At 37.2% G+C, this 10,964-nt stretch overlaps 1 protein-coding gene across 13 annotated transcripts in view; it reads right to left on the reverse strand.

Annotated features, from left to right (window-relative positions):
• Positions 1 to 10,964, reverse strand: part of TIA1 (TIA1 cytotoxic granule associated RNA binding protein) — a 36,317-nt gene that overhangs the window by 9,784 nt on the left and 15,569 nt on the right. For 4 of the 13 annotated variants that reach the window (XR_002734058.1, XR_002734057.1, XM_023223936.3 and 1 more), the window contains exons 3-7: positions 9,535 to 9,633; positions 8,085 to 8,139; positions 7,880 to 7,912; positions 6,557 to 6,644; positions 3,332 to 3,407 (exon numbers count right to left, since the gene is read on the reverse strand). Coding sequence is in view for 9 of the 13 variants with exons in the window: in XM_023223936.3 (XP_023079704.1) it covers positions 3,332 to 3,407; positions 6,557 to 6,644; positions 7,880 to 7,912; positions 8,085 to 8,139; positions 9,535 to 9,633 (351 nt within the window). In the remaining 4 variants the exon portion in view is untranslated. Of the gene's footprint in view, positions 1 to 3,202; positions 3,408 to 4,107; positions 4,174 to 6,556; positions 6,645 to 7,162; positions 7,282 to 7,879; positions 7,913 to 8,084; positions 8,140 to 9,534; positions 9,634 to 10,964 lie in introns of those variants that run through there. The other 9 variants (XM_023223940.2, XM_023223939.2, XR_002734059.1 and 6 more) reach the window with 8 other exon arrangements.

The following is a 10,964-nucleotide window of genomic DNA, read 5'->3' on the forward strand; positions in this document are numbered from 1 at the left end:
CTTGAACTCCTGACCTCATGAGTTGCTCACCTCGGACTCCCAAAGTGCTGGGATTACAGGTGTAAGCCACTGCGCCAGGCCTTTTTTTAAAAAAAAAAATTAGCTGGGCATGGTGGTGTACACCTGTGTTCCCAGCTACTCTGGAAGCTGAGGCAGGAGGATGGCTTGCGCCCAGGAGTTCAAAGATGCAGTGAGCTGTGATCACACCACTGCACTCCAGCCTGAGTGACAGAGTGAGACCCTGTCTAAAAAAAAAAAAAAGAGAGCCGGGCGCGGTGGCTCAAGCCTGTAATCCCAGCACTTTGGGAGGCCGAGACGGGCGGATCACGAGGTCAGGAGTTCGAGACCATCCTGGCTAACACGGTGAAACCCCGTCTCTACTAAAAAATACAAAAAAGCTAGCCGGGCGAGGTGGCTGGCACCTGTAGTCCCAGCTACTTGGGAGGCTGAGGCAGGAGAATGGCGTAAACCCGGGAGGCGGAGCTTGCAGTGAGCTGAGATCCGGCCACTACACTCCAGCCCGAGGGACAGAGCGAGACTCTGTCTCAAAAAAAAAAAAAAAAAAAAAAAGAGAGAGAGATCCTGGGTGTTTTTGGTTGATGAGAATGATCCAGTAGAGAAGGAATAGAGTGATGACACAGGATAGTAGTAATAACAAGAACAGCACATATTATGATTCCATTTATAGGAAATGTTGAGAACAGGGAAATCTAGAGACAGAAAGTAGATTGACAATTGTTCAGGGCTGGCAGGAGGGGCATGAAAGGAAAAGGATAGTGACTGCTAATGAGTCATGTAGCTTCTTTTTGGGGTGGTAAAAATATTCTAAAATTTATTTTGGTGATAGTTGCACAATTCTGTGAATTACGTAGAAACCACTGAATTGTATATTTAAAAAAAAATAATTTTTTTTTTTTTTGAGACAGGGTCTCTGTCGCCCAGGCTGGAGTGCAGTGGCGCAATCTCAGCTCACTGGATCCTCAACTTCCTGGGGTCAGGTGATCCCCCACCTATGCTTCTCAAGTAACTGGGACTACAGGTGTGCGCCACCATGTCTGGCTTGTAGAGAAGGGGTTTTGCCATTTTGCCTAGGCTGCTCTCAAACTCTTGGGCTCAAGTAATCTGCCTGCCTTAGTCTCCCAAAGTACTGGGATTACAGGTGTGAGCCACTGCACCCGACCACACTGTATACTTGAATTATATCTCAATAAAGCTGCTGTTAAAAAAAAAAAAAATGAGGCAGTGGCAGCTCAAAGTCCTTGAAAAGGCAAGAGAGGTGGGGACACAATCATAAGTGATTTTGCCTTTGACAGCAAGGACCTTTCCTGTACCATAATAGGAGGAAGAATGGGAAGGTGGACGAATTTTATGTAAATTTGGTGGTTGAAAGATGAGAAACATATGTTTGCCAAGACAGTACTCTGTACTCATCTAAAGTGTGTGACCATTAAATTAGGAGCAAAACCACTTGAACTCAAGTTTTTTTCCAGCAACATTCAGTTATTTTGGGGTAGGCAGAGAAGCTAAGCTCAATCAGTATTGTGGTTTTCCTAGCACGCAGAACACAGGATGAGAGGCTGAGGGTAACTGCAACCGGGGCTGTAGTACTGCATAACACAGCCAAGCACATATCACAAATTTTACATAAGTTGAAATTTATAGAAGATTTTATAGAAGATTATATTATTTACTCAAAGTTATAAACATCTGTTTTAAAATGGTTGTCAAAATTTGTATACACCTCTGGCTAACTCCAGAGGTCATACACAGGTATCAATAGACATCCTTTGCTATTTGACTCTAGTTCATACAACATACACATTCAATAGTGATTTTTATATAGCAGAACCCTATAGTCCACTATCTTGAAAATGTGAAAAATGAGTTCCTAGCCCACCAAACCCCCAATTTATTTCCCTAAGTTGCACTAAAACATCCTAAAACCTATGAATCAATCCTCTAAGGAACTAAAATTAATCATGGCTATTAATCCATTATAGAAGGTATTTTTCTACCTTTCTAAAATATTATGCTATGATTAATAGTAAAATTTTCAGAACTAAATAAATTCTCTTAATTTTTATTTTCTCATCCTACAGGGAAAAAAAAAAAAATCTTTGGTAGATGGGACATGTACATGACTGACCTTGTATTGTTTTCACCTCTCAATATACTTTACCATTTTCAACTGTTCTTTTTTTTCTTGAGACAGGGTCTCACTTTGTCACCCAGGCTGGAGTGCAGTGGCTTCATCACGACTCACTGCAGCTTTGACCTCCTGGGTTCAAGTGATCCTCCCGCCTCAGCCCCGCAAGTAGCTGGGACTACAGGCATGCGTCACCATGCCCGGCTAATTTTTTGTAGAGATGGGGTTTCGCCATGTTGTCCAGGTTGGTCTTTTGAACTCCTGACCTCAAGTGATCCACCCACCTTGGCCTCCCAAAGTGCTGGGATTATAGGCATGAGCCACTGGGCTCGGCGGAATTTTCGGAAAAAAAAATGATAATAATAAATAAATTAAATAAAGTAAAGTAAAATAAAAAAATACATATATTTTGTAGAGATAGGGTCTCACTATATTGCCAGGGTTTATCTCAAACTCCTCAGCCTCCCAGTGCTGAGGTTATAGGCATAAACCACTGTACCCAGGTAATATATAATTTTTTAAAAAGTTCCTACCCATCACAGTATTTTATTTTATTTACTTATTTTTTGAGACAGGGTCTCACTCTGTCACCCAGGCTGTGCTGTGGCATGATCTCAGCTCACTGCAACCTCTGCCTCCTGGGTTCAAGTGATCCTCCTGCCTCAGCTTCCTGAGTAGCTAGGACTACAGGCGCCCGCTACCACACCCAGATAATTTTTGTATTTTTAGTAGAGGCAGGGTTTCACCATATTGACCAGGCTGGTCTCAAAGTCCTGACCTCAGGTGATCCACCCACCTCGGTCTCCCAAAGTGCTGGGATTACAGGTGTGAGCCACCGCGCCCGGCCTCCTCACAGTATTTTATTAGCTACTTCTAAACTACCATGGGAATATAAACTAGGGAGACAATGAATTAAATCCATAAATGAGATTTTCAACATCTACCTTTGGCTGATAATTTAAACAACTTTACTTTCTACATTCTGAAAACATCAGTACTCTGCATGCCAGTACTTAGGTGCCAATAAATGTTAAATAGACAAAACAGAAGAAGATATTTTCTAGTGAGGGTTTATTTTAATTATCAGTAAAATAAACAACAGATTAAAAAAGATTAATAATTAAAACTGAGCATTTCCATTCTTCACTCTTTAAGCATTGTCCATGCACTTCTGATTGAGCTCACCCATTTGTTGAAAAACGAGACAAAGCCATATCCCTTAGACTTTCCTGTTGCCATGTCTTTTACCACTCGGGCATCTCTGAAATCAGAAACAATCAGAAGTTTAGGTTTGCAAACTGTCCTCTGGATATCAAATGAGAATTTCACACACATCTCATTCTCATGTTTCGCCTTCATTAAAGTGAACCTTTAATGCAAATTCACCTTTTATTCTATAAAATTTATCATGTATTAGGAAATGAGGCTTAATTTTATAGACATGCAAATCAATAACTTAAGTATATATGTATATTTATATTGTACAGAAATTGCCTCTCTCTTCAAAACACTTTTTAAACTTTTAAATATTAAGCATGGTGAATAGTAGCTACTCACATGAACTACTGAACCACTTATAAAGTTCACAGGACATTAGATGAATGGCTTTCTTTAACCATGCAATTTATAACTTATTTGACACTATATTCTACCTAATCATTAAAAAAAAAAAACAAAACTGGAAACCAAAAGAATGAAAAAGTTGTATATTCCCTAAACTAATTAAACTATTTCATTTTTTCAGATCAATTTATACCCCCCTTTTTGTCTAAATTTTGAGAACGTGACATTTTCAGAAATGTTAAATCATTGAAGAAAAATACTAGACACACACACGTTTTAAGCTAGACAAGAAAAGACTTTACACTGAATTTTAAAATAGCATTCATATAAAATTGATTGGAACTACAAGATATAAAAGCAAAATTTTAAAAAGTCAGAAAGTAAAAAAGCACGCCAACATTTATCCACTGTGAACCGTAGCTTGTAGTTAGCCAGGGCAATTCTGTCCATTCTTCAGAGACACTCTGCAAAATAACCAGAGCCCTATTATTTGAGATTGAGTAAAAACCTAGCCATGATAGCTAAAACTCCATACCTCAAAAAATTGGACTCAAATTGTGCTTCACAGGCAATCTGCTTTTAAGTTAGTCAGGTATGTCACAATGCTTGCTCTCTCAGGACACATGAACAAAACAGGCACTTTTATAACAAAAACCCAAGTCAGAAAGCCATGCAATGTAATTTTCTATTAAAGTATACATAAGTATATTTTAGATCAATCTGAGTGATTTATTTAAGTGTTCAGGGTCAAAATGACAAAGACGTGGTAGTGAAAAGGGAAAACTAATGTAAGTCAATGCTCAATAAGTAAAAATACTTAATAAATTATCTGTATGGTATGCATGCATTTAATTTGGTAGCTGACTCTCTTCTACACTGTAATTTGTTAGTCTACCCTTAAACTCAAGGAACAGGAAGAGTTTATAGGCTGTATATAAGGGAAAGCACCATATTTTTTATACTAAATGCTTTTACAGACCACTGTTTATTACACATCTATAAATCAAGCACTGATATTTGCACTTTTTAGAAAATATCATGAGAACCCTTCAACATATAGTTATCAACTTATCTCCTTTAAGAACAAAAAATCAGGAAAATATGCTACTGACTGCCAAATGATTCCTTTAAATGTAGGAAAGCTAACTCCTTATAGAGCCTAAAACTCAAACATTATACATTATCTCAATTGAAAATCATGAAACTTAAAGGTCTTACCAAGAAAAAAAAAAGCATACACCAATAATCATGGGACCATAAGAAAATCTACAAACTAAAAATGTGATACAGAAATATATTTAAGAGAAAAAATTATAACCCATGATTTGTAAATCATGAAATTGCTAAAATTTGAAGGTCACTTAACTTAAACTCACCAACTGTTAAACAATCTTTGCCTAATTCCAAACTAAAATTCCCATGTTTTCAAAAAAACTACCTCAATCAAAATCAAAGCATTTAATAAAATAGCTACTTAATCTGTTCACAATGTCAGAAAATTTTTTCTTGTTAAAGTTTCAGAAAATGTTAACCTTGAAAAATATTCAACTCATATTTATTTCTCTCTGAAAAGATTCTCTAGAGAAGCAGCAACAAAGATCTAGATCAGGCTTCTTTATCCTTCTATGGTCCTGTAACTACTCTGACAATAGGATAAAATTTACAAAGATTTTCCACACCAAAATGGAAACACAAAATTTTGCATAGAGATTTAGAGCCCTTGAGAGGCCAAAGGCTAAGACTGTCTAAGACCAGATAATCAAAAGCAAGCTAATTATTATTGAAACTCTAAGATATGATTAGGAGGGACAATCAAAAAATGAAAGCTGTAGTTATTTTCCTCATCAGGTCTCAAAGAAAAATTTCATCTGAAAGAATTCCATTTATAAGCCCTAATTCTGTGACCACCTTTAAAGTTGGTAATCCCTTGGTCACATGCACTGTCATCCCCTAATCAACGAACTGTAACACTTCAAATGAAAGCTCCCAAAATTAATCACCAATACTACTGGCATTTACTTTCCAGTGTCCTCATCTCATCTCTGCTGTTGGTCTATTCACACCAAACCACAGCTAGCATTGCCTTTTTACTATTCTTCTAGGTGGAAAATAATAAAGCAACTGGAAATCCTGAAGAAGTTTTCTAAACTATTTACTCTAAAGTACTATAAACAACTTGTTATTCTTACTCTAATATGGCATGCTTTTCAAAATTTTAAAGTTCTTCTATGATGAATGCTATCTTAAGTATTTATTCATAAGGGCCTAAGTAAGGTATTTATTCATAAGGGCCTAAAATGTATGATTAATAACAAATGCAAGCAAGGCAGTGCTTCATAAAATATTATTAAGGCACTATTATTGTTAGCAGTTTTTTTTAAAAGGGTATAAATATCTAGGAAATAATATTCAACAACTGCTTTTTAAGTTGAATTGTTAAGGTTTCTTTTTGTTAAAATATATTAACACAAAATGCATGGTATCATAGAAGTGCCCAACAGATCTAAATTCCTTAGTTACAGCACAATTTTACTAAAGACTGTCACCAAGCTAGCTTGATACCTATATAATAAACTATAAAATGTACAATGGCAAATTTATCTCTTAAGAGCTATGCTAATTGAAAAAGGATTTTAAGATAATTGAAAACCAAAGGTTTATTCATCAATGGGAAAACAATCTTTGGCTGTTAACTTCTTGAATGATCTCTAAACAATGTAATACATTATATTCAAGTGATAAAATTAATATTTTATCACTTTCATCAAAATTCACAATTATTTTCAAGTTATGTCTACATATAATTGTTTCTAATTAAAAGGATTTTATTTATCTTCTGTTACTTACGATATTCTTCCAAATGGTGCAAAAGCAGCTTTTATATCTTCAGTTGTAATTTCTGGACTGAGATCACCAACAAAGACATGGAAATGATCTTATAAGGGGAAGGAAGGGGAAGTGAAAAGAAAAATAGAACTTTAGAATTTAAAAAGTACTAAATCTATCCAATAAAATATTCTTAAAATGATTATGACATGATAAAGTATAAATAAAACGCTATCCTATATCTATACAAATCCTATCAATTTTAAACAATGAATCAAGGTAACAATATAGGAAAAATTCTCCTGAAACGACTGTGATACATCTAACTGTAAAGTGACATTTATATTTCTATTTACAGTCAATTATTATACTGGTCTAAGAAAATAAACTAATAATATACAAGTTTCAGTTCTGCAAAAAAATTTAATGACTTAATTACCATTCTAATAATAATTATTTACTTTTATTCAGTTTACCACTATATTAAGGCTTTACAAATTAAAATAAAATAGTGGTACTGTGAATTATGTAGACTAGATTTGCCTCAGTTAACACAATTTACTGAAGCTAGCTACATGATATATACTTGGTTTAACCATATTTTGTGAAGAACAATCAAAGAAATACCTTGCATTGCAACAGTTTGATGTTAAAGTATTTGACAGTTTTCTCAAAAGCCAACAGTTTTGGTTGCCCAGACATTACACCATTCAGTTTATGTGAATCCATGTGCAAGTGAACTAAGACTGAAGGCAACAGAATGAAAACAGTAATCCCTTCACTTTATATCAGAACCATTAAAAAAGCATTGGAGAGAAATAACCATCCCATATCTGAAGTTTTTAAAAAAGACAATTATCAAAAAAAGAAACACTTTAAAAATGCGAAATTGTTGGACCAACACTTTAAAATGAACACATACATCAATTTGACAAAGCATATTTGGAAAGAAAAATTACCCATATTTGACAGGCCTTAAACAACATTTTGGATTGCTCTTTGGGAAACAAAATTTGAGGAGCAACTCAAGCATTTGGAAGATCTGGGTATGAAGCCCAGATGGTGACCTCAAGAAAGGAGGGTATATTTTGCCCCTTAGTTGGTGAAAGTAGTTCTAAGGCATCAGCTGCTACCAAAGGGATCAGAAAGCTTGAACTAGCACCAAAGTAGCAGACAAGCTATACTTGGTCAATACCGAGAAAGGAGAAAAATATTGCTAGAGAGACAAATAGAAATAGTATCTCCTCCCACCCCCCTCCCCCAAATATCAAACAAAAAAACCTCAGGTGGTTAGTGAATACCCTTTCAAGAGATTTCATTTTATGTTTAAGAAGATACAATTACCTTGTGAACGCTGTGTGCTGACAACGGTACTACCTGATGACAAAGATTAGATTTGTTCTTAAATTTATTAACACAAACACATTCAATCATATCTTAGGATAACGATCAAAACATTACTGCAAACATGTATGATGTTTATAGGCTTTACAATAAAACTACTGGGTATAATAAAAACAAATGTTCAAAGAGCATAAAATATACTTACTGCTTGTATCTTTCTTTTGACTGCTGGGGGTTGTTGCCCAATTCACTTTGACTTCCTAAAAAAAATTTCTACATTTATACTTCACAAAAATAAAACCCAAAATCACATTTACATCTATAAAAAGATAGGAAGATATCTGTTTAAGATGAAACACTGAAGGAGATACCAGCTCTGGTCAAGTTTCAATACTTAATCTTCTGACCTACATTTAGGGAAATAATGTTGACAAATCCTAATCTTTATATGTCTATTAACATTCAATTAACCTTTCTTACCTAAAGTACACATATTTTTTTCCCTTTCATTCTTTTCCATTAGCATCCAAGCTTGAGTTATTCAGCAAATATTCTGGTATTTACCATGTACAAGCCACCATGGAAAACACTAATATAGGCTGCTGGCTCATGCCTGTAATCTCAGCACTTTGGGAGGCCAAGACAGGTGGATCACCTGAGGTCAGGAGTTCAAGACCAACCTGGCCATCATAGTGAAACCCTATCTCTACAAAAATACAAAACTTAGCTGGGCATGATGGTGGGTGCCTGTAATCCCAGCTACCCAGGAGGAGGCTAAAGCAGAACTGCTTGAACCCAGGAGGTGGAGGTTGCAGTGAACCAAGATTGTGCCACTGCACTCCAGCCTGGGTGACAGAGCAAGATTCCATCTCAAAAAAAAGCCAGGCACAGTAGCGTACGCCACTGTGAGGCCGAGATAGGCAGATCATGCGGTCAGGCGATTAAGACCATCTTGGCCAACAAGATGAAACCCCGTCTCTACTAAAAATACAAAAATTTAGCTGGGCGTGGTGGCAGGTGCCTGTAGTCCCAGCTACTCGGGAAGCCAAGGCAGAATGGCGTGAACCCAGGAGGCAGAGCTTGCAGTGAGCCGAAATGGTGCCACTGCACTCCAGCCTAGACAACAGAGTGAGACTCTGCCTCAAAAAAAAAAAAAAAAAAAAAAAAAGAAAATACTAACATAAACACAGGCCTCTGGCCTCTAAAAGCTTTATCTCACCTTTTTAATATTATATGTGAATAACTGACCTTTTGCTATAAAGTGTTTAATGTTTCAGCCAGGTGCGATGGCTCACACCTGTAATCCCAACATTTTGGGAGGCCAAGGCAGGCAGATCACTTGAGGTCAGCAGTTTGAGACCAGTCTGGCTAACATGGTGAAACCCCGCTTCTATTAAAAATACAAAAAATTAGCCAGGTGTGTTGGTGCGTAATCCCAACTACTAGGGAGGCTGAGGCAGGAGAATCACTTGAACCTGGGGGGCAGAGGTTGCAGTGAGCTGAGATTGTGCCACTGCACTCCAGATTGGGCAACAAGGGCAAACTTCCGTTTCAAAAAAAAAAAAAGGTGTTTACTGTTTCCAAAAAGTAAACAAAATCATATATAACTTAAATTTTGTCAGCGCAAGTCACCTTCTTTAATTACGACAGCTTACCTTACCCATTATCTTCCGTCCATTCATAGCAGCTAATGCTGCGGCTGCATGACGATGCTCATGAAACTCCACAAAACAATAGGGATCATTTCCAGCTGTCTGTGGGAGAAGAAACACAAAAGCCAATTTTAAGCTTTATTCACCCATTACCTTAAAATTATGTAAAAAAAAAAAAAAAATCTTAAACCAAGTTTTATACATCTAAGTTATCAGGCCATGGAGAATGAATGGTCTATTCCACAAGTAAACTTTAGATTTAAAAAGTAGGCCAGGTGAGGTGTCACGCCTGTAATCCTAGCACTTTGGGAGGCCAAGGCAGGCAGATCATGAGGTCAGCAGTTTAAGACCACCCTGGCCAACATGGTGAAACCCCATCTCTACCAAAAAAAAATACAAAAATTAGCCAGGCATGGTGGCAGGCTTCTGTAATCCCACCTACTTGGGAGGCTGAGGCAGGAGAATTGCTTGAACCCAGGAGGTGGAGGTTGCAGTGAGCGGAGACCACGCCATTGCACTCCAGCCTGGGCAACAGAGCAAGACTCCATCTCAAAAAAACAAAACAAACAGTAAACAGCCAGGCCTGGTGGAGAGCTCCTGTAGTCCCAGCTACTTTAGGAGGCTGAGGTGGGAGGAATGCTCGAGCCCAGGAGTTTGAATCCAGCCTGGGCAACACAGCAAGATCCTGTCTCTAAAATAATTAAAAAGCAAAAAAAAAAAAAAAAAAGCAAACACTTAAAATCACACTGCTTTTATACGTAGCTATTTTCTTCAACAGGTTATACTATAGTACTATAGTTTAATATTAATGACTAGGTATCCTAACTGAATATATAGCTATAAATACCCCATCATCATAAAACCATTTGTTCAAGCTACACAGACTAAGTTTGACTGAACTCCTAGGTTCTGAAGTCTCACTTCAGCTTTTTATGATTTTCTATCCCCTCCCTGTTACATGTTACTTTCTACTGCTACAAATGTACATAGCTCCTTGCTGCTACTAGCTTGCTGAGTAGCAGAAAATCTTAGCCAACCTTCTTAAACCTGTTTTAAAATACAGGTAAATAGGCTCTGAAAACTGAAGAGATTCTCTGGTAAGTAAAATTTTAGAATAGGTTTTAGAACGTGAACTTTCTGACATCAATGTTTTGCTTATTCAAAAGTCTTTTAAAAATTATCTTCCTAGCCAGGCATGATGGCTCACACCTGTAATCCCAGCACTTTGGGAGGCCAAGGTGGGTGGATCACCTGAGGTCCAGGAGTTCAAGACCAGCCTGACCAACATGGAGAAACCCTGTCTCTACTAAAACTACAAAATTAGACGGGCGTGGTGGTGCATGCCTGTAATCCCAGCTACTCGGGAGGCTGAGGCAGGAGAATCGCTTGAACCCAGGAGGTGGAGGCTGCAGTGAGCCAAGATGTCGCCACTG

Source organism: Piliocolobus tephrosceles, chromosome 15 (assembly GCF_002776525.5).
Source record: "Piliocolobus tephrosceles isolate RC106 chromosome 15, ASM277652v3, whole genome shotgun sequence".
NCBI classification, from domain to species: domain Eukaryota; kingdom Metazoa; phylum Chordata; class Mammalia; order Primates; family Cercopithecidae; genus Piliocolobus; species Piliocolobus tephrosceles.